We start from the raw sequence: 23,882 nt of genomic DNA, 5'->3' as shown, positions 1-23,882 counted from the left end.
AACGGGGAGACAAGCTCGCCACGACTCTGTGATGGAGTGTGGACTGACTGTCATAGCTCAAACAGGTCCTATTTATAACCAGGGTTGAAAAAATGTACGATATCAAAAATGACGTCATCATTTTACATGCAGGTCTATGGAAGGAATTCATCAATATAATCATTAGTATATAAATATATAAGAGTTATAAATATGGATTTTAGGACAGTCGGTTATAAAACATGGAAGTTATTGAAGAAAAATGATGAAAATATTGATTGATTTATGATTAAATATTTATAAAAAAAAGAGGAAACCACAAACATTGGATACAAGTTGGTGTGTCTCATTCCTCTGAGTGAGTATTAGTTATAAATATCGATTTGAGGACAGTCTGTCATAAAACATGGAAATTATTGAAGGAAAATTATGAAAATATTGATATATTGATAGTCCAATATTTATAAAAAGAGGAAAAAACACAAACATTGGATACAAGTTGGTGTGTCCCATTCCTCCAAGGGAGTATTAGTTATAAATATTGATTTGAGGACAGTTGGTCATAAAACATGGAAGTTATTGAAGAAATATGATAAAAATGTTGATTTTGCTACTGTGAAACAATAACTTGCTGATGGTCCTTTAGGTCGGTCTCCATCGGTTTGGGCAAGCCTCAGGAGAGGAGGTTACTGTCCTCCTACCATCTTCCATGGGCACAAGTGAGAGCTTTACTTGCTGGCTCCAGCATGAATGTCTGTCGAATATCCAACTTTAAACCAACTTCACCACAGTCTTTTACTTTGGAGTTACTACCTTTTAGCCCTGGACTGCATCATAAACATTAAGACAATTGTTTGAGCATTATTTTTATTTTTATTTAATTTATTCAATCTTATATGTCTATATTCCTCAGATTTTATTTTATTGATTTTATAGCAATGAATTTTATTCTTATACTTATCTGATTTGATTGATTTTATTGTACTGATTTATTTTGAAGTTTGTCATCTAACTTTCCTCTCTCTTGCTTTAGCCTTGTATCATTTTACCTCTTGCTGTTGTTTTCTGGCTCTCTTTTCTTTTGTGAAGCACATAGGCTGCATGCTTGAATGTATGAAAGGTGTTCCATAAAAAAGGGGTTGAGTTGAGTATACTTCTAGGACAAAAAAAAAATAAAAGACTGAAATTTTCAATTTTGAGGAAAAAAGCAAAATTTCTCACAAGGGAGGCCCTCATAACATTTAATTTCCACCTTAGAGCTGTAAGTTGCATGTTTTTAAAAGTTTCAATTAACAGTCTGCAGATGCCATTATTCAAAGTGGGGATGGATTGAAATAAACGCAGACAAACAACATCCGTATGCTTATTTCTGATACAGGAGTACATATATTTCTCTGCTGTCATTTAGTTGATTTGATCATAATGATTTTATTTTTCTGGTATTTATCTGATTTTATTTTATTGATTTTATTGTAATGAGTATTTATTTTTCTGGTATCTATCTATATAATTTTATTTTATTGTTTGTTTATTTATTAAATGATACCCCAAAAAAAGCGTTTTCTTGAAGCTTGCCCCTCTCGGCCCCACGGATCACGTGACGGTTGTTATGGAAGTGTCCCTGCCGTAAAACTGTACCCGCTGCCGTAAAGCCGAACTGTTGTGACAGGAGCTAGCAGTGACGTTGGCGCATGCGTTAGCTCAGTTAGCCATTTGTCTCCTAAACTGTCATTTCAGCCACACGGAGGATGTACCCTTCTTCAACTTTAGTGTTTAACATTTGAAGTACACTTTCAGAGCCCATCCTGCTGTGTCGCGGCGAGCACACCCTGTACTGGAGAGGAGTGAAAGCAGAAGCAGGCGCTGGAGTTGAGTCTGTGGGGAAACCATTTTATGATTCTCAATGCATCATAAGGATACTCTCGACTCGCTAGCTTAACGCAGCCCGATCTATCGTCCGTGTGGTGGATGGGTCCGCTGCACCAGGTGTTTCTGGAAGTGACCGGTGCTTAGCGAGCAACATGGATACAGCCGAAGAAGGTAAATACTGAGAGGTGTCGCTTGTTGCTTTCTGGCAGGAGTTTGTTAATTAGCATTAGCTTCTGTGCATCACCGACACTAGGTCTGCTGCTGCTGCTGAGCTGGCCTGCTAGTGGATACTTAAGCTTTATAGCAATACAGCCTGTCAGTGTGCTGTGAGGGTAAGTTAGGTGTGATCTCTGTGGATCACTGTTTTAATGCGGCAGAGCTCATTATCATGGAGGAGGGCAGAAGTTATTGGTGATGTCATCAGTCTCCTGATATGTTGTCATTTAGATAAGGAAATGTCTCTGCCTCTTATCTCTGTATGTCACACAGCCGGCTTTATGCATGTGGACTAGATCCCTCCATCCACACAGACACCTGTCACCTAACATGTGTCACTCTGTGTCCATTAGCACACCCCTGGTCCTCTTGGCTTTGGTGTTGGGTGTAGGGATGCAAGGATAGACTCAACCCACGATTCTATTCGAATCCTGATTTTTGGTTCACGATACGATTCACTCACGATTCTCTAACGATTTAATAGAAAACTGGATTGAACTCAAAATTTAAATAACTATTATTTTATCTCAAGTCTCAGATATGGACAGTTGCATATGATATATATTTTTCCTCTAATATTTCTTTGTAAACAAAGTAATCCTTTTTCATTTTTAAGGTGTGTTGTAACTCAAATAAAACCACTGCACACTTTTTTTCAGCACCTTGCAAGAAAACTTAAATCACCATACAAAAACACCTTGTTGGAAAATTTCAGAACAATTATAGAGAAATGGAAAGTGAACGATTCCCAAAAGAAAGTGTTAAATATTAAAACAAATAAGGTAAATCTTTTTAAGTTAGGGATGTAAATTTCAAGTATTTTCCGTGATCGATCTTTGGAAATGTTAACAATCAATTATCTTTTAATCATTAAAAAAACGTAAATGTTTTCCATGTCAAAAATAATGCCAAATGCTTTTTTTCCCCTAAATCAAATTTTCCTTCACGACACAGAATATATTACTGACGGTATTAAAAAGCTACGGATCATATTGAGGTGTTCAAAATGTTAAACACGCTGAATATCAACGTGAGGAGCAGGCTTATAAATAATCTCTGTGGACGCATGGTCATAGAGTGAAGACTCAGACTACAACATGTGGATTTATTGCAACAGGACAACTGAACAGGATCATATTTTAGACTCACAGTGTCCAGTTTTCCCGTTCTTATTGAGAACGAGTAGACAGGGTCAGCAAGCGCAACCGGGCCAGATCAGTCCAGCACTGGAGGAAAAAGCGCTCGTGGAGACCTGTCACTCAGCTGCAGCCCCCAGCTGAGCATCGCCGCTGTGAGCAACACCTTCAGTCAGCTGATTCTGAAACATGCTTTAAACTTAAAACACCTCCACTCAGCGAGTAATGAGAGAGCAGCACAAGAGACTTAATGATGTTGAACAAGCGGAGTATAATGCAGATAGGGCCTTCGACTGTTTAAAAATAATATCCAGATACAAATGTTGTTGAATCGATTTTAATCCACCCTTATTTGTAGCGATTTTTGACCGATTTGTGATCGTTACATCCCTAGTTGGGTGTCATATTCTTGCTAACATGTCATATGTGTGTTTTTTCTCTGTGTGCAGCGGATATTTGCCGTGTGTGCCGCTCCGAGGGGACCCCAGATAAACCCTTGTACCATCCCTGTGTCTGCACTGGCAGCATCAAGTTTATACACCAGGAATGGTAAGTGTGTTTTGGCTCTTCAGCTGTCATTTCTGAGACCCCTGTATTAAAAGTCTTACCTAATCTTGTGTAACATGTGCTCAAAAGACCACTGGCAGAAATGTGAGGATCTTTGGTGAGGTTAGCTGCTTTTTTTTGGCCAATCCACAAACTTCTCTAACATTTTCATCCCTCAAACTTACTCTGATGAGAAACTAAATGGTCTGATTGTGAAGGATTTATTTAACCCAGAGTTGTGTGACATGCATACAATTATGTATCAAACAAAAGTGCTAAGAACTGCAGTTCATTGAGAATCCGCTTGAGGCTGGCTGCAGGAACACAGGAAACCACATACACACCCATTCAAAGAAGACCACCTTTACAGCAGAAATAAACATGTTTACAGCCTGGTACAAAGAAACGAGTGTAGTCTGGATAGCTCATTTCGCTATCGGCACACACTGCACGGGGGGTACATTTTTTCATAACTCTGTAATTTCAAAGATATTAAGATTACGAGTCTTCCAATGAGAGGCACAGCTGACTTGATTGACAGACGGGGACACTGTAGCTGCTCACAATCGCTCGACAGCAGCAATATGGCTCCCGCCGACGATTGGCCTCAAAACAGCGCTTCAGAAACAGATGGGTGACATCACGGATACTACGTCCATTATTTATACATCTATGGTCTTCCCCTGCGCTCTATTCCCCACGTCCTGTCTCTTTCCAGCTGTCCTTTCTAATTAATGCAAAAATGCCACACACAAAAAAAGATATCTCTTTAAAAAATAGTCCTCATCTCTAAGGTTGTTTTGGATCCAGTAGTCTAATTGAAGAAGCTATGGTCTGTGTTTACATGCGTACACTATAATAGGATTGATGCAGTCAAGTGATTTGTTGTATTGCGATGTAATTGGATAACATGGTGCATAAGCTTGTGATAAATCCCGGAGTAGAAGAATCATGAAAGGATGCAGAACAGACCTGCCCTCTATCACACCCAGGTTGCACGGTTCTCCACAATACTGACCGCAGGTGTGGTACTGCTCTGATGAAAACAATACCAGGCCCTGCAGGTAGTTTTAGGATTGTGCTGCGTTCTCATTGAGGGTCAGGTGCGTGGACATCCCCGGGGCATGAGGCCTGGATGGTTCTATGGCAATTGTTGAACCTCACTCTGTATTCATATCCGCTCACAGTCACCCCCTCAAAGTTCAGAATCACAGTCTTTTGTGTAAAGAGTGTCGTTGTAGTGAGTGTGTGCAGACCTATTGTCTGTTGCTTTGTTTTGTTTAGAACATTAAAATGATAAACTAAACCCCTGCAGCTCTCAAGAAGCAGACAGACTCTGTAAAGTATTAAAGATTATAGATTAATAAGTGTTGCATTGTTCAGCGTTGCAGCATCAGAGATCAATATTTCTTTCTGCACAACAGGGGATTTCAGGTCATTTCACGGTCTGAGCTGAACCTCAGTGAGCTGAACAAGGTGTAAAATGTCTTCTGTCATGGAGGGGGATGAACGTTTCGCTGAGTTATGGAACATCAAACCTCGTGAATTTTTCATAAGTCAGGCAGAGTGAGGACCTGGTCAGTGATGTAAGATGAATCTGAAACCAAAGCCCTGTTCTGTTCCGTGTTGGTCTCATGACGCAGACCCTGCATGCTAGCATATGTGTTGGATTCAGCCGGTGTTATGCTGCCCTTACATAACTGTGCTGTTAATCCCAGAGGCTGGTCTATGTCACAAAGAGCAGGGATGTTGTTGTTACAACGTGCAAGCACAAAGAAGCTCAGGAATAAAAGATATGCTGCTTTTTGTGAAGTGTGGGTGAGTGTTCGACGACTGAAACACGTGCTCACAGAAGCGGCAAACTCCAGTCCAATGCAGGAGTGCTACAAACTGCAGTTCATCGAGGATCCGCTTGAGGCTGGCTCCGGAAGTACAGGAAACCACATACACACCAATTCAAAAAAGCCGATCTTTACAGCAGAAATAAACATGTTTACAGTCTGGTACAAAAAACGAGTGTAGTCTGGATAGCTCATTTCTTGATCGGCACACACTGTAGGGGGGGTGAATTATTATCTAATGCGGCAATTTTGAAGATATTGAGATTACGAGTCTTCCGATGAGTGTCACAGCTGACTTGATTGACAGGCGGGAACACTGTAGCTATTGGCGAGGAGGCTCAAAGCCCGCCTCTTTACGTCACAATCGCTCAACAGCAGCAATATGTCTCCAGCAGATGATTGGCCTCAAAACAGCGCTTCAGAAACAGATGGGTGACATCACAGATACTACGTCTATTATTTATACAGTCTATAGTGTTTTCACAGTTCAGCCTCTGTCGTTCCTTCTTCATATTTCAATTAAAAGACTAATGTGTTTGATCTTAATACTTGAATTTATAATCTTTACATCCCAAACTGGATTCAGTCTGCGAAACAGGAGATGTTTATATAAACAGTTTGTTGATGTAAATGTGTAAAAGTCAAAACAAGCAGCCTTTAATCCAGCTGAAATCAAACTTTTGACGTTTTAAATGTGACCACATGTGATCCTGATTGATTTGGTATTTTAAACATGAATGCTGTGATCATTACTATCAGTGTATCTAGTTTCATACATTGCTCCCTAGGTTCCTAGGTGCAAAACAAAGCAGGAAACAGAAACACAATTTTCCTTCACGATGTTGAATTTTTGTCCTTTTGAATGTTTGCATTGCAGTTTGGTCCAGTGGTTGAAGCACAGCAGGAAGGAGTACTGTGAATTATGCAAGCACAGATTTGCTTTCACACCCAGTAAGTACTTGTGACATTGATGGATTATCCTCTTGAACACATTAAACAGCCTCAAGCGTCCTAAAGAAACCTTACAGACGGGTTCTTTTTGTAACACTCTTTCTTTTTTTAATGCATGACGTTGAACTCACTCTCAGTCATTTGTGTTGCTGAGGCTCCACTCTGTGTAATAGTTGAATGAGATAGTTTTAGAATATGTCAGGTAACCTCTCGTTCTCTTCTTAGTTTACTCTCCAGACATGCCGTCGCGTTTGCCCATCCAGGACATCTGTGCCGGGCTGCTGACCAGTGTGGGCACAGCCATCCGCTACTGGTTCCATTACACACTGGTGGCCTTTGCATGGCTTGGGGTGGTTCCTCTCACTGCATGTAAGTCTACCATGAAGGTCTGCTCTTCAATAAACATTGTTATCAGTTTTGCAGCTTAAAAACATCCCTTCAATAAATCTGCTCTCCACAAATAAAGCCATGAAAACAACGAGGCCTGAATTGTTTGACCCTGTGTTATCAGAAACACTTCTTCATTAGATTTGATACGTTTGTTCATTAGTCTGTTCCTCACGGTGAAACTTCTTACACGGGACTTCCACAAGATCCATGTCCAGTCCGTCTCCGATCCACTGCGGTCCGGCTCAGTGGTCTCTCGTTCGTGAACACCCATCGGCTACGTTTTTTGGAACGCAGCACGGAGCAGCAGCGCCGGACAGCTGGAGCCATGTGACCAAGGTTTTCCCGCTGTAATCACTGGATCAAGGATTCTCCTCCTCCCCGCATCCATGTTGTCTTTATGATCCTCTGAAAACCTCTGACCTGTTGACTCCAGGCCCAAACGATCTAACGATAACACAGAGTGTTTTATTCTGAAAATTAACCAGATGTTTTCATTTTGTTTTGGTGCCTGACTTCCTGTCCCGCTCCATCTGCTCTGTTGAGATTGATGCGTCGTGCTCCGGCATCCAGCAAAAATAGAAGTCTTGTAATCTGATCAGTTGCTTTCCAACCAGCCGAATCAGAGACACAGCCGGAACACAGTGGAGTGGATCCAGTGGAAGTTAACACATTGACTAGAATAGAAACCTATCAGATCCGGTGCTGTGACGGATCAGAGAAGGACCAGACACGGATCTGATGGAATTTCGCTGTCAGTCCCTGTTCTGTCCCAGAGGAAGTGTCTAACTTGTCACACTTGTTGCATATAACACAGTCGTGTATGAAGTAACCACACCATCAGCGTTACACATTAGCTCACTCTCATGGTTTAACGCCTTCAAGAGATTTACAGCTTTAATGCATCTACATAAGAGGCGATAATGTGAGAGCTCCAGGATATATAAATCCCCTCTGTGCTCCATGTAAACAGTGTACACTAGATGGATTAGAGTCTCTGATTTTATGTAAGACAGCATTTTGAGACATTTCATAATTATTGTAAAAGAGTAAAAAGCACTAATTCTTCTGTGTGTTCTTTCTGTCATAGGTCGCATATACAAGTGTCTGTTTACAGGCTCCGTGAGCTCGCTTTTGACACTGCCATTGGACATGCTCTCAACGTGAGTGAACACACCAGAATTCTTCTGCATGACACACTAGCACAGAATGCTATGCTAAACTTAGTTAGCTGCTTTATGTGCTTGTTTATTCTCAAGCTTGATTTAAAGGGCCAGTTCATTGTTTTTATGTGTTTTTTTAAATGTGACTTGTCACGCTCTTGCAGAGAGAACCTGCTTGCAGATTGTCTACAGGGCTGCTTCGTGGTCACCTGCACGCTGTGTGCGTTCATCAGCCTGGTGTGGCTCAGAGAACAGATAGTCCACGGTGGCGCTCCACAGTGGTTAGAGCAGCACCAGGCGCCACCGCCAAACGCAGCCGGACAACCCAATGAGGTAGTTTGTTTGAATAGTGGTCAATGAAGCCAGTACATCTTTTTATTCTTTACAACATGAAGCTGAAAACCAGTGAAAGAAAATCAGTTCAGTGGCTCTACCTTCAGGTCAGTGGGCTCTGAGTCAGACACTGAATGCACTTTGTTCAAAGACAGAAGATTCATCCTCTCCTCTCACTCTCAGGCTCAGGCTGCAGGTCAGGGAGCAGCTGATGAGCCACCTGCAGCTCAGCCGCCTCCTGCTGATCCACCAGCTCAGAACGAAGCAGAGCCTGAGCCCCCTGATGTCCCGCCGGACCAGGGCGATGATCCCGAGCTGGAAGAAGAGGAGGGAGCAGCGGCGGAAGATGCTGACCCCAACAATGGAGCACAAGGTTAGAATTACATCAACTTTGAACTTATATTTAGTTTAGTATTGACACAAATAATCCACAGGGTCAGACCTCTGGCAGGTGTAGCTGTAGTTTTGGTCTAAAGGAGTTGTCAGGCTGTGTAAAACGAATTAATCTGTACTTAAATATCATCTTAATTAATAGTTGAACAAGCATACATTAAAAATAAACATGCTGCAGGACTTACTTTCTGTCTTTACATGGTTGCACATTCTGTAGATAAGTCTTACGTTGCAGAATAAATCCCTTACTGTCTGCGAACACTGAGACAGAGATGGATATCATGCTCTAGAGAAAAGGAGCTGAAGTGTTTTTTAAAATACTTCTCCTCCAGTAAAGCCAACAAACAAACAAACAAGCAACACTACTGTTCGAGCAATGCAGCGTTAAACCCCGACAAACACCAGAACAAACAATACCACCAACATAACAGAACCCATCACTGTTCACAACAGTCCCATTTGTCAGTTTGTAAAATCAAAACAATCAATTTGAGAATAATCCAACCCTGTGTCCAAATGTTATCCACAGCACTCGTATCTCACTCGTCTGTTTTGAGCCCGCCTGGTTAATGGGCTGATTTCTGCAGCAGGCTCTGAGAAAGGCCTGATAATGAATTGTGATTGTATTATCCATTATTCTAGCTGTGGGGCGTCATGACAGCTAAGTGACTGCAGCGGAAAACTCACAATAGGTTGCTCTGCACTTCAGGGCTGATGGATTGAACCAGAACAGAATGAATAATGTAAAACAACAGCAGCCTCTTTAAGAAGGACTTTCTGGAGCTAAAAGCCAGCTCCAAACATTCAGCAGACAAACACGGGGACAACTCCGTCTGCAGATGGTGCTCCGTCTGCTGGAGCCATGTTGGCTATTAAGAGCAGTTTAGAAATATGTGGTATCACCTCAGAGCTGTGTATGGATCCCTTTAAAGCAGCTGAATGTACTGATCATCCCTGCATCTCTCTCTCTCTCTCTTTAGATGACATGAACTGGAATGCTCTGGAGTGGGACAGGGCGGCAGAGGAGCTCACCTGGGAAAGGGTAACGATACACATTCATGAGCTCAACTGTTTCCAAAAAGACTCTCAAAAAGTTGTTCTGTTTATGTCAAACACCTTTTAACATAATAAACTTCAAACCTTCTCTGTTTAGATGCTCGGCCTGGATGGTTCTCTGGTGTTTCTGGTAAGTTCTGTATCAGTTATCGTCACACACACTCCTACCAGGAGCTACATTTTAGATATCCACTGCAGCATCCCTCTGAGTCAGATCTATACTCTCACTGATTGTTATTAAAGATATTCACATTAACAGTCTTACCATCAGAACAATGTTTTAAGATCTCTATACCTTTTTTACTTTTAGACAAAATTCAATTAAAGATGTTTTTTAATCCGCAAGAATCATAAGTGGCATTTTAAATTTCATTAACAAAATTATGAGGATAAATATTCATCAACATCCCTTTTTTTTCATGATGAAGACGAGACAATGACGAGCTAAATTATATCACCTATATAAAAAATTCTGATTAACGTATATTTTGTTTTCGTTAATGAGATGAAAACTTTATTGACAGACCGCCGGACATTCAAAATCCATGATATTCTCCCCACTCTGCGTACAATCTGTCAAAACACAAACACTGCTGTCCTGTGACGAGCTGAGTTAGTGAGCAGAGGGGCTCTGTGTTAGCTTGGTCATCTACCTGCAACAGGTGTGCTTTATGAACCAGCTCTCCCTGCCTCCATGCATCTTTCTCATCCTAATTGAAGATTTTACCCCCCAGTGTGCGTTAGTGATAAAGACATAAACAGCTACAGAGTTACGTCTATTTAATATTTTTTGTGTGCCGTTTTTTTTGCAGTTATTACCTTTAACATGTCCGTGTCTACAGCTTGATTTATTACCGTTTGGTGGTACGTTACACACATTTAGTAAGATGTAACAAAGTTTTGCTCAACTCTTAATAATGAAAGATGAAGATGCAGTTCAGAGTGCTATGAACTGTCTGTCTGTCTGTCCAGTGCATCTGTCACTGCAGGAACATTTAACAACTTTCGTAAAAGTGCAACACAGTCTTGTATTGTGTGTTTAGAGCACTTTTATTTGCAGCAATAGTGTCAAAATACAGTTATTGTGGCCCCAAAGAGTGTTTTTTCTTGACTCAGTAAGCACGTTTTATCAACATCAACATTTATGTGGACTGTGGACAAGCAAGCAGAAAATGTAGCAGGACCAGAAACAGGCAACATGTGTTTATGCAGAGTATCGCAGAGGGAAATACAAGGACACACAAGTATGTGGTGCTAGTCCGCCACTACATCGTAGGGTTAACAATGATGTATAAACCAGGCTTTACACATGCACAAGTCAAGATATACAGTCGTGGCCAAAAGTTTTGAGAATGACACAAATATTACATTTTCACAAAGTCTGCTGCTTCAGGGCTTTTAGGTGTTTTTGTCAGATGTTTCTATGGTATAATGAAATACAATTAGAAGCATTTTATAAGTATCAAAAGCTTTTATTGAGAATTACACAGAATTCATGCAATAAGTCAATATTTGCAGTGTTGACCCTTCTTTTTCAAGACCTCTGCAATTCTCCCTGGCATGCTGTCAATCAAGTTCTGGACCAAATCCTGACTGATGGCAGTCCATTCTTGCATAATCAATGCTTGGAGTTTGTCAGAATTTGTGGGTTTTTGATTGTCCACCCGCCTCTTGAGGATTGACCACAAGTCCTCAATGGGATTAAGATCTGGGGAGTTTCCTGGCCAAGGGCCCAAAATCTTAATGTTTTGTTCCCCGAGCCATTTTGTTATGACTTTTGCTTTATGGCAAGGTGCTCCATCATGCTGGAAAAGGCATTCTTCATCACCAAACTGCCCTTGGATGGTTGGGAGAAGTTGCTCTCGGAGGACGCTCTGGTACCATTCTTTATTCATGGCTGTGTTTTTAGGCAAGATTGTGAGAGAGCCCACTCGCTTGACCGAAAAGCAACCCCACACATGAATGGTCTCAGGATGCTTCACTGTTGGCAAGAGACAGGACTGATGGTAGCGCTCACCTCGTCTTCTCCGAACAAGCCTTCCTCCAGATGCCCCAAACAATCGGAAAGGGGATTCATCAGAGAAAATGACTTTACCCCAGTCCTCAGCAGTCCAGTCCCTGTACCTTCTGCAGAATATCAGTCTGTCCCTGATGTTTTTACTGGAGAGAAGTGGCTTCTTTGCTGCCCTCCTTGACACCAGGCCTTCCTCCAAAAGTGTTCGCCTCACTGTGCGTGCAGATGCACTCACACCTGCCTGCTGCCATTCCTGAGCAAGCTCTGCACTGGTGGTGGCCCGATCCCGCAGCTGTAACACCTTCAGGAGACGGTCCTTGCGCTTGCTGGACTTTCTTGGGCGCCCTGGAGCCTGTTTGGCAACAATTGAACCTCTCTCCTTGAAGTTCTTGATAATATGATAGACGGTTGACTGAGGTGCAATCTTACTCGCTGCTATAAACTTCCCTGTTAGGCCCTTTTTGTGCAATGCAATGATGGCTGCACGTGTTTCCTTGCAGGTAACCATGGCTAACAGATGAGGAACAATGGTGTCATGCACCATCTTCCTTTTAAAGTGTCCAGTCACTCAATCATGACAGATTGATCGCCAGCCTTGTCCTCATCAACACCCACACCTGTGTTAATGTGTGTAACACCTGTGTGTCATTGAAATTATGTTAGCTGGTCCTTTTGTGGCAGGGCTGAAATGCAGTGGAAATGTGTTTTTGGTGATAAAGTTCGTTTTCAAGGCAAAGAGGGACTTTGAAATTAATTGCAGTTGAGCTGATCACTCCTCATAACATTCTGGAGTATATGCAAATTGCCATTATAAAAACTGAAACAGCAGACTTTGTGAAAATTAATAGTTGTGTCATTCTCAAAACTTTTGGCCATGACTGTAGAGGCTCTGCTTTGGCCACAAGGGGCGCCAAAATCAACACAAACTGACAGGAGCTTTAAAGTCCCCCTGGTTCTGACTGTTGTGTCTGTCTTGCAGGAGCATGTGTTTTGGGTGGTGTCTCTGAACACGCTCTTCATCCTGGTCTTTGGTGAGTAGACTTCAATGAGGATGTATCATGTGCATAAATACTGACTGATGGTTTTCTAACAGACAGTATGAATATAAGTGAATAAACCTTCAGTGTCTGATGTGTGTTCTCTGTCCTCATGCAGCATTTTGCCCGTACCACATCGGACACTTCTCCGTCGTTGGTCTCGGCTTTGAGGAATATGTAAGAAGCTGCTCTCATCATGTAGTGTTTCATCTCTTTAGCTGTAATCAGTTATTTAACTGCACCTGTGTTCTTTTCCTCAGGTCCAAGCCTCCCACTTTGAGGGCTTAATCACAACCATAGTGGGCTACATCCTCCTGGCCATGACGCTCATCCTCTGTCACGTATCCTTTTCAAAACGCCGTCAGCCCCTCAGTAGAGCAAAGACACACGCTGCATGTGACATTGATTCTGTGTGTGTCTCAGGCAGTGTTGATCCTTAATGCCTGTCTCAGGGACTGGCTGCTCTGGTCCGGTTCCAGCGCTCCAGACGTCTCCTGGGAGTCTGCTACATTGTTGTCAAGGTAACGCCTCTGAGTTGTGGAAATAAGGGCAGCGGCGGCAATGTTTCCTCGCTGGCTGTGATTTATGGCCTGAATGTTCCTCCGAGTCTGTACCCTGCAGCTTACATCACTCTGATGAGAGGTGTTTTTGTTTGTGTTGAGGAACCTTTCAGGCGTTCTTTTTAAAGTCGTGTTAAATGACACTGAGACCCTCTTCTGCTTCCTCTCCAGGTGTCTCTGCTGGTTGTCGTGGAGATCGGGGTTTTTCCACTCATCTGTGGATGGTGGCTTGACATCTGCTCTTTAGTAAGACTCTCTTCCTCCTGACTGAACCACCTTAGTCTAGTTTTTAGAGCTCATTCTCGACTGTCTTCGTTTTATGTGTACCGTGTGATTTCAAGATTAGATCCAAACCTTAACTGATTCATTTTTATTCCAAAGTTTCTTTATTGTTTTTTTATGCACAGACAAGTACAAAGTAGGTTCTGTGAAGCGTAACAGAGGAAGGAACATTTCTGTGACTGATGTTACAAAACAAATGTTCAAAAACACCCACCCCAGAACATTAATCACTTCACACACACCACACAATCATACCAACATTAATTTGGGGCAGGCAAACAAAGAAACAAGCACTACCAGGTAAATACATTAGAGAAAACAAGATCACACAGAAATAGGTGATCATTACCTGATAACAGGCTAGTGCATTGGGGAAGTCTATTTAGGCTTTAGAGGCGGGGACAAAGTGCATAGACAGTAGAGTGACACAGGTGAATTATGTTTTTCAATTAAAAAAAAAAGGTAAATAAATAAAATATTAAAGCTAGGGTTGGTAGTCACGGAAAACTAGCATGCATTTGAATGTAGCAATTCCTCAGGACTACCAACCCCAGCCTTAATGCTACATTAATAAAATGAAACAAAATGAAGACAGAGGGAATATGTGCTCAGTTGTCACTTTCTGCGTAAATAGACAGGAAGTCAAAATAATCTAAAAAGGGCTGCCATTGCTGATAAAACGTATTTCAGGAACCTTTCAGGGAGTACCAAATCTTTTCTCAAGTAACGCAGTATCTCCTGAATCCACGTATGATGAGTAAGTAGGGACGAGTGAGTCCATGTAAGGAAAATAAGCCTACGAGTAAGTAAGGTGAAGAATGCAATGATTCTTTGGATGGGTTTAGGCATATTTTGCGAGGTAGAGATTCCGTCCTCCATGTTTACCTTCAGATCATTTCAGCATCGTCGGCAGCTCTTCACCTTTACGTGCACACACTTCAGATGTTTCTTCCTCTTGTTTTTAATCACTGTTAAAGAGTTAAAACACCTCTAGTTAGTCAAAGTTGAAACACTTTAAACATTTCAGAGATCATCTCGGCCTTCACTCAGACGTCTATGCTCAGTTTAACTTTAGTTTAAGTCAGAATAAAGGCTCAAGGTCTACAGTACGGCCTGAGACTTTCATAATTGTTTCAAATATTTCAGTCCAAAACTCTGACAGTCGTGGGTGTAACAAGAACATATGATTCTAGTTAGCAGGAGACTGTTTGCGTCTGTTACACCTGTCTGTCCGGGTAAATCCTGGCCAGTCTGGCGTTAGTGCGATGGATTCTTTGCTAAATTTGACATTGTAAAAGGCCATGCCTGGCGCATATTGAAGAAGTGTGGACACTGCATACTGATTAATGTTTAAAGGAAAGTTAACACATGTCACATCTTTGCTGACCTAGTTGCAGAAATGTATATTTTGAATCCTTCTGAGCAGCAGTAAGCTTGATTTTACACATTTACTGTGCGGAGTAAAGTGGATGCTTATATGTCGTGTTGCACATTCCCTCTTCGCCCCATGGAGGCGTCCGTCAGAAGAGCCTCTAACAGGGTTGTGCAGCATAAACACAGAAACAGATGCTGTCGATTACACCTCAAACACTCATCAACACAGAAAACAAACTGGTAGACGAGTGGAGAGTTGCATATGCCTCCTTTTCTGCAAGTCTGTGTGTGTCAGCAAGTTTTCTCTTTGATGCTACCTGGCACAACAACAAGGTCCCCCCCCCCCCCTGCCCGCCTCCAGTGGCCACCTTCACTTCTCCTCCTTTGCTGTTTGATTTTAACACCTCAGCCTAACTCAGAGCAGGTGGAGCTGTTTACAGAGACGAGGGAGCCGTGTTCCTCCAGACACACAGCCCTGAGACTGTGGGAATAATGTTATGAGGCTGAAAGTGGAAGAAGTTAGCTGTTAAATTAGGTTTTAATCACAATTTATTCAGCTTTTATATCAACAAACATGCCGTCTTGAAGCTTTAATTAATGTGTAAGATATAAGACAGTAAAAGTCCTGCACAGTAAATGAGACTTTACACCAGTCAGTGCTGAACACTCTCAGAAAACTGCCTAGGCTGCAGTATTTTCAAATGTTAGCATGACGTATATAACAGTCTAACTAGCATTGCATGAATCAAGTTAGCACAGATGATGAATTTGAGTCAGTCTAAATGCTCTTTTGACCTTTCTCTTCCTCCACCCTGCAGGAGATGTTCGATGCCTCCCTGAAGGACCGAGAGTTGAGTTTTAAATCTGCCCCTGGTACCACCATGTTCCTGCACTGGCTGGTGGGAATGGTCTACGTCTTCTACTTTGCTTCTTTCATCCTGCTACTGAGAGAGGTGAGATAAAAAAAGTCAAAGTTGCTAAGTTAGTTTACGGTGAGAATGTTTGTACTTCTGATAGAAAAGTAAAGAGTAAAAAATAACCTCCAATGTTGTTTAATTTGTGTCCACTAGGTCCTGAGACCGGGTGTTCTGTGGTTTCTGAGAAACCTCAATGACCCAGATTTTAACCCAGTGCAGGAGATGATTCACCTGCCCATATACAGACACCTGCGGCGCTTCATCCTGTCCGTGGTGGTGTTCGGCTCCATCGTGCTGCTCATGCTGTGGCTTCCCATCAGGCTCATCAAACTGCTGCTGCCCACTTTCCTCCCGTACAACGTCATGCTCTACAGGTAGCTGAGTGAACGTTGCTCGATGACTTTATGTGACAGAGGTCTGGTTCTGTCTCGGCATGTGGTTGATGTGTGTTCTCCTCTCTTCTCCTCTCTCGCCGTAGTGATGCACCGGTCAGCGAGCTGTCTCTGGAGCTGTTATTACTCCAGGTTGTGCTGCCGGCTCTGTTGGAGCAGGGACACACTCGCCAGTGGCTCAAAGGCCTGGTCAGAGCCTGGACTGTCAGTGCTGGATATTTACTGTGAGTCAAAACATGTGAAGTCACTTTTACAACATGAGAGGGTGTACAGGGAGCAACATATTCAGCCTGGTGAGACTGTATCCATCCTCAGAGACAAAGAATCAACTTTAAATCAGCATTTGATTCGTAGATACGTCAACATTTTAGACTTGTATGTGCAGACGATGATATCTTTTTACAAACTGTAAAAAGTGCAGCAGTGTTTGATGACAGAGAGACTGTACTAAAGAAAATACAGACCCTGCTGTCCTGACTACATGAAAGGATCACCTCTTTTAATGAGTTTTTATACACATGACAGTTTGTTCTTTATCTGCGACAATATTCCTCCAATTAGATTAAAAAATGTGATTTATTGCCTTTCTTACTGTATAAAAATATATGATATAAATTATTTGTAAGAACCATGCAGCCTTTATTTTATATTTCATGTTTATTTTCTGACACCAGCGTAAAACTCTTCCTTCCAAAGCCCTTGATTCTTTGAGTAACCGTCTTTAATCAAGCCCTCTTTTCCCTCCACAGAGACCTCCACTCCTACCTCCTCGGTGAGCAGGAGGACAATGATGCCAATCAACCTGTAAACAACAACAACAACAACAATCCTCCCCCCGGTCATCATAACAACAACAACAACCCTGCCCCAGCTGTTGGTGAGGGGCTTCATGCAGCCCACCAGGCCATTCTGCAGCAAGGGGGACCCGTGGGGTTCCAGCCTTACCACAGACCCCTCCGCTTCCCATTCAGGGTGAGTGAGGAGGTTTACGTTACATCACTGTGTTTCATGTTTAGTGAGACAAAAGCAGTCTGATTGCACCAGGAGTGAACATGCTACTTAACAAACCAAGCTGATTTCAGGCTGAATATGAAAGTATGATTAAATATAACTCACATGAAGGATGTTTGTGTTTTCTTAAATACTGCAGCTGCCTGTTATTTGTGGTTTACCTCCCACAGTTAGAAACTCTATAGGTACCACTTAGTGACATCTGAAGCTCTACAACTCATCTCCCAGTAATCACACGCCTCCTCCCCTTCATGTTTGAGTCTCTGATCTGTGTGTGCACTGTGATATTTGCCTTACACGTTCCAGCTGTAGATCATAAGTTAAAACATACTCCTACAGAGTTTTACAGATTGTAAATATAAAATCAAAGTAGTCCACATTGGAGGACTGCACTCCCTTGTTTCTAAAACTTGTGTTTTCTTTCCACAGATTGTGCTGCTCATAGCTTTCATGTGCATCACTCTGCTTGTGGCCAGTCTGGTGTGTCTAACCCTACCAGGTGAGATTCAGTGGCGTATAGCACACCCAGCAATTCATTTTTCTACTTTGTAGTTCCACACCCAAAACCATAATGAAAGGGAGACTAAATATAAGTGCATGCCTCTGCTGTGAACGGGTTCTTTTTTAAGCTCCAGCTCAAACAGTAGTTCCCGTCCTCATCAAACAGAGCGGAGGATCACTGAAGATGTTTACAGTCGTCATATCTCAAGTCATGTTTGTGTTTCAGTGTTCACCGGGCGCTGGCTGATGTCCTTCTGGACAGGAAGCTCCAAAATCCATGAGCTGTACACAGCAGCCTGCGGCCTGTACGTGTGTTGGCTGTCCATCCGCGGGGTCACTGTGCTGCTGGCATGGATGCCCCAAGGACGCACCGTCATCGTCCACAAAGTCCAGGAGTGGACTCTCATGGTGGGCAGACTCAGTAGCTTGAAAAACTCAAACTGAGCATCAGAGAGTTTTTGTTTGTCGTGGTTTGATGATGTATTGATTGCTTTCTTTTGTTGGTGTAGATTCTGAAGACTCTTGTTGTGGCTCTGCTGGTTGCTGGAGTAATCCCTCTATTATTGGGCCTGCTGTTTGAGCTGGTCATTGTGGCTCCACTCAGGGTACCCCTAGACCAAACACCCCTCTTCTACCCTTGGCAGGTACGATCATAGGTCTGTGTTGTGTTGGTTTGTCTAAAGCTGTATTCACACGTGCACAAAACTCCTGAAAAGTACTCAAAATGTTTTGGGGTGAGCCAAATGTATGAAGGCAAACAGCCCTCATTTCCAACCCGACTTTACCCAGACTCTTTCTGCAAGGCCCCTGACGTTTATTTCATGCAACCTGCAAATCAGGAAGAGTGACATGACGAGATAGATAAAATCCTTACAAAAAGGAGAACAACTTTCAAGACAAGGACAGCAAAGATGTGTGCTCATCTGTCGTTTACTCATATTGTAATCATAGAGCAGATCTCCGTTGCTTCATCACCCAACATGACAACATCACACTGTGGCCTCTGCAGTTGGCTTTAGATGTCATGTTCCACGTCCTGAGACTCACCCTTCACCCCGCCTGCCATCCTCCTCGTGTGACAGGGAACATTTAATGCAATGAGGAACTTGTGCGAACAAACACACAAGTGTGAGCTCTTTTAAATCCCTTCTTAAAACATAATTCTATCGCAGAGCCTTCCCGGGTTTTATCTGAATTTTATTTTATTTTATTTTAATCATCTTAAGAAATATAATTTAAAAGAATTGTATTCCTTTAGAGTTCTTTTAGGGGACTTTTATGTCCTTTTAAAATGTGTTTTATTTCTTTGTCTTGACTTGTGTGATTTTATGAACTGCCTGTTTTATTTTGCTGCCCATGTAAAGCACTTTGTAACTTGTTTTTTTGAAAAGTGCTCTACAAATAAAACTATTATTATTATTATTATTGAACATCTTTGGCAATTTTCTGGGGCAGAGCTCTTTAAAACTTCTAGAATATGTCAGTAGTGAATACGTGAAAGAGTTTCCCTCTCAGAGACTTTTAGTGTGTGATATGAAATTCCCCAACTGGAGTGTTTTAAGTGTTTTAATCCATTGTGCTCTTGGTCATTCACAGGATTGGGCTCTAGGAGTGCTCCATGCCAAAATCATCGCTGCCATCACTCTGATGGGCCCTCAGTGGTGGCTGAAGACTGTGATCGAACAGGTTGGTGTTCGATGGATGCTGTGGAATAGTCTCATGATGATCTTTTATTCTTCTTTAGATCAATGAGTGTTCTGTAACCTGACTGATTAAGACTTGAAAACATGAATTCAGCCTGTAGTTAGTTTCATAAGTAAAGATCAGCAGTGTTGTCTTCTCTTAGAGAACCTGTGTTACATCTCCCATTACTAAATTAAAAAGTCAACACATCATAATAACCGTAACTTTCCACCTCAGGTCTATGCAAATGGAATTCGCAACATCGACCTCCAGTTCATCATTCGTAAACTGGCTGCTCCGGTCATCTCAGTCCTGCTGTTGTCCCTGTGTGTGCCGTATGTGATCGCTGCAGGGGTTGTGCCTGCTGTGGGTGAGTGTCTGGGTTCATGTGAACATCAGTTATAAGGCTTATTTATTTATTATATGTTTATTCTGTGGCTTTCATTCAGAGAGGATAGGACAGAGGATAGAGCAGGAAACAGGGAGAGAGATTGGGAACGACATGAGGCGCACAAGTTTAACCACTAAGCTGAACTGGCGCTCCTTATAAGGCTTTTTAAAATACACTTAGTATTTTTTTAAAGCCACACCAGCAGCACTATAGGGAGAAATATCAGTGAGCTAGATTTTCTTTGCTGAGTAATCCTTAACATATCATCACAAAAGGAGGGAAGTAAAGCCCTCACAGTAACTCATTGAAATGAATAATCTGATGGTAACAAAGCAGAAGTAAATAACTAGATGTCCTTCAGATATCATGTACCTTCATATCTCAGATGGTTAATGCAGCGACTGCCACAACTTCCAACTGAAATGTGTTACTTTATCAGGAGTCACCCCAGAGATGGAGATCCTGATGCAGAGGAGAATCTACCCGTTCCTTCTGATGGTGGTCTCGCTCATCGGCATCCTGTCCTTCCAGATCCGACAGTTTAAACGCCTGTACGAACACATCAAGAACGACAAGTAAGGATGTAGACCCAAGAAACATTGTGTTCAACGTGAAAGTTTCTGGTGCATGCTTCCCCTTTCAAGCCAGTTTAGTGCTTGAAAGGTTGAACATGATGAGAGGAGTTTTAACGTTGTTGTTTCTCTCCTCACAGGTACCTGGTCGGACAGAGGCTCGTCAACTACGAGCGGAAAGCAGGAAGAGCAAGCTCGGTCCCCCCTCCAAACCCTGTGGCAGAATAGATTTTTCTGTCAAACATTGCCACATATTTTTTCACCCGTTACCCTGCCTACACCTTTTCCCCCCACCCTATTTGATTCACAACTCAGTCCTTGGACCTGAATCCTTTCAAATCTCCCCTGGATCCTGGTGGATTTGATGGATGTCGTTCAATTTCTTGAATCTCCCTTCCACGCCCGTCGTTGGTGGGCCGGGGAAACTGTATTATAATCATTGGACAGCTGAGTCGACAACCCAAACCCTCAAGACAGACGCAGTGGCAGGAGGGTGAGGGGTTGAAGGTTTGATTTGAAGCTCAACATCTGTATTGTCGTTCATGCCTTGCTTTGTAAAGTGCTGCCTGATAATTGTACATGTGTAAATACTTTGAACGCAGACTTTGTCTTAAAAAACAAGAGACAGATGTGGATTAATGCAATGACCATTGTACATCTTAAAAGTGTATGTATAATTTATTAAATCAAACTGACAATTTATTTATTTGGTTGTTTGTTCACCAAAAGTTTTTTATTCAAACCTGAGTGTAAAAATCTTGTATTGCATGTTTGAATCAGAGTGTTTGAGCAGGGTTTTCAAGAGGTGTCCAGCTGCAGATCTCCACTCTCAGCCGGCTTAACGGCTCCTCCATAGTGAACCGGAAGCTCCCCTCCATCCTAGGACAGAAGTGATGTAAATCTAATTCTCCTTTGCAGTCTCAACCGTCTGATAGGCTCCTCCACCTCCAGCTCCTCCTTCTCTATTGTCGGACGGAAGTCAAATGATAAATATGCCTGCTCTTGTAAACATAAACAAATGTCTTGAATGTTTCAATATCATAGCATAAGACAATTAGCTTTGGACTGTTGGAATCGCTTTAATCACCATCATTTAATAAATAACTAAATAACCGTAAAATAGTTATCATGAAACGGACTTAAATGAACACATTTGACCTTCATGTGTTGCATATAATATTAAGTTAATCATATTGCTGTGAATCTTTAAACCTTGAATTGATCCTACCTCTATCCCCGTTTTAAGGTTCAAACAACAATGAATGTAAACACAGAGGTTGTGATCGGACTGGAGCCCAAATGAAACCATTGTGTCTCTCTTGAGGAAATGAAAACGGTTGAGATCATTACACCAAACGGAGGTGCCCACCAATTTATGTTGTGTTATTGATGACGTGCATTTTATTCTTTGTTTTTTCAATGTAACACAAGAGGGGTCCAGCTGCAGACTTCCACTCTCAGCCGGCTTAATCCTTATGTCGCTTCCTTCTGGCAGTGGAGCGGATCTCAGAGTGGAGGTCTGCAGCTGGACTGTCTTGGGGTTTTCACATCTGACCATGGCGGTGTCGAGGTATCGTTACAGGGGTGGGAATTGCTGGATCACTTAAGATATAATACCAGATTCATGAGCCAAGAATATAATAACACGACACAGTAATTCTGCAAGACAAACATATAATGAAACATATCTGAGAAATGGATTAATGCCCTTAAGGTAAAGTGCAGGATTAGTGTAATTAGCGCCACCATGGGGATCACTGAGGAGTAGCACTGTGAGAGAAATTTGAATGGAAATGAGTGTTTTTCAAAATAAAAGCATCTTTGGTGCAGACGATTCGATATTATCGCACATGTCAGGGCGATACATCCTGGAATCACTAGTACATAACAGGTGGTGGTGTGATGGCTTCATCCTTGGGTACGAGAGGAGATTTTAGCACAATTCCAAACTCCTCTGAGAGAACCTCTGGGATCTCCTCATCTCTAAGTTCCCTGGTTGTGGTTTCAAACCCTTTAGACTGAGTTGGGAAAGTGGCGCTGATCAGTCTGCGGCCGATGTAGGTAAGCCTTCCTCCAGGCTTCAGAACCATGCAGACGGTCTTGCAGAAGAAGATGGAGCAAGGAGAGTCTTGGTGGTACTCGCACATCTCTGCAAAGTCCTCCAGACACCGAGGTTCAAGCGTGAACTTGTAGATCTCGGTCCACTCTCCATCCAGTCCTCTATTCTCCTCACGCTGCCACTCCAAGAAGTGCATCCCCTCGGCCTCTCTGATCCGGTACACTCTGTGGCCCAGCTCCTGGGAGTCACTTGTCTCCAGTGAAAGGGGGGTACTGAAGCCGGGGGTGCCGAACCCGACGTCGCAGAGCCAGCGCTTCCCATCCAAGCTCACCACAAGGATCAAATGGTCCAAAGGTGGTCCGTAGTACCCCGTCTTCAGACTCCTCACCTGCCCTGAGAGCATCGTCACCTTGAAGCCCAGTTGGCCCAGAAGCCAGGAGAACAGTCCGTTGTTCTCAAAGCAGAACCCTCCTCTCCGCTGAGTCACTATCTTGTCGTACAGAAGAGGGAGCTGGAGCTGGACTCGCCCCCCGCTGTGCGCCGTGAGGTTCTCAAACGGGACCGTCAGCTGGTGACAGAGGTGCACGGAGCGCAGCACGTCCAGGGTGGGCTCTGCTGGGCCGGAAAACCCAATGCGAGTCAGATATGTGTTCACATCCATCTCAGAGGAGGTCAACTTCCCTGAACAAGACGGAACTACTCTCGCTTTGTGCGTAAACTTCCCGGTTTGTTACGACTCACGGTTCCTGCTGAGCCAACCCTCGGTCAAGTCGATCATTAGTCACACACGGTGTAAAAGAAAACATGCAGTCTTCCCTTTATAGTTTTCTTCCTGGTGTTGAATTTCAATGACGTTGTGCTGAGGGCAGGTTCAAAGTACAGAAAGTCATAAAGTCACCACCTGATTCAGAACAAGTACTTCAGGTTTTATAAGGAGGTTCAAGGAAGAGATAAGGTTTATTGACTTGAGTGATCAGCAAAACCAGAAAAGTTGCAGGTCTAACTTAAAATAATAATAATAATAATAATAATAATAATAATAATAATAATAATAATACGGAAAAATAAATACAAATAATCTAATAATAATAAAAATAATAAGGATATAAAACCATAATAGTAAAAATAACAATAATAATGTTTAGTAATAAAATAATGTTTAATAATGATAAAAAAAATTAAGAATAACAATACAAATAATAATAATAATGATAATAAT

The 23,882-nt window shown here is 42.4% G+C and overlaps 2 protein-coding genes across 2 annotated transcripts; one reads left to right on the top strand and one right to left on the bottom strand.

The window, feature by feature from the left end:
* The first annotated feature begins 1,615 nt into the window (after nt 1-1,615).
* On the top strand, nt 1,616-21,306 carry LOC117828617 (E3 ubiquitin-protein ligase MARCHF6). The gene is made up of 25 exons (XM_034705798.1): nt 1,616-2,019; nt 3,650-3,749; nt 6,465-6,538; nt 6,764-6,907; nt 8,016-8,088; nt 8,253-8,421; nt 8,605-8,794; nt 9,795-9,856; nt 9,968-10,000; nt 12,864-12,915; nt 13,040-13,098; nt 13,182-13,262; nt 13,374-13,442; nt 13,653-13,727; nt 15,956-16,090; nt 16,208-16,428; nt 16,533-16,670; nt 17,196-17,418; nt 17,887-17,956; nt 18,185-18,366; nt 18,468-18,602; nt 19,555-19,644; nt 19,879-20,011; nt 20,472-20,607; nt 20,745-21,306. The coding sequence occupies exons 1-25, from the start codon at nt 2,001-2,003 to the stop codon at nt 20,830-20,832; spliced, it is 2,751 nt and encodes a 916-aa protein (XP_034561689.1). The 5' UTR covers nt 1,616-2,000; the 3' UTR covers nt 20,833-21,306.
* Nucleotides 21,307-22,261: 955 nt separating this feature from the next.
* Nucleotides 22,262-23,504, bottom strand: LOC117828619 (arylamine N-acetyltransferase 2-like). The gene has a single exon (XM_034705800.1). The coding sequence runs from the start codon at nt 23,322-23,324 to the stop codon at nt 22,482-22,484; it is 843 nt and encodes a 280-aa protein (XP_034561691.1). The 5' UTR covers nt 23,325-23,504; the 3' UTR covers nt 22,262-22,481.
* Between the last annotated feature and the right edge of the window lie 378 nt (nt 23,505-23,882).

This window comes from Notolabrus celidotus, chromosome 17 (assembly GCF_009762535.1).
Source record: "Notolabrus celidotus isolate fNotCel1 chromosome 17, fNotCel1.pri, whole genome shotgun sequence".
Lineage (NCBI taxonomy): Eukaryota > Metazoa > Chordata > Actinopteri > Labriformes > Labridae > Notolabrus > Notolabrus celidotus.
Note: the sequence above shows the minus strand (reverse complement) of the source record. Positions and strands in the feature narration are given on the sequence as shown.

Bases quoted from the DNA above. Each gene is read 5' to 3' on its own strand.
- LOC117828619 (XM_034705800.1), bottom strand. From the start codon at position 23,324: ATGGATGTGAACACATATCTGACTCGCATTGGGTTTTCCGGCCCAGCA.
- LOC117828617 (XM_034705798.1), top strand. The intron at 8,089-8,252 runs GTGAGTGAACAC...ACGCTCTTGCAG, and splicing joins CCATTGGACATGCTCTCAAC to AGAGAACCTGCTTGCAGATT. The intron at 20,012-20,471 runs GTGAGTGTCTGG...TTACTTTATCAG, and splicing joins AGGGGTTGTGCCTGCTGTGG to GAGTCACCCCAGAGATGGAG.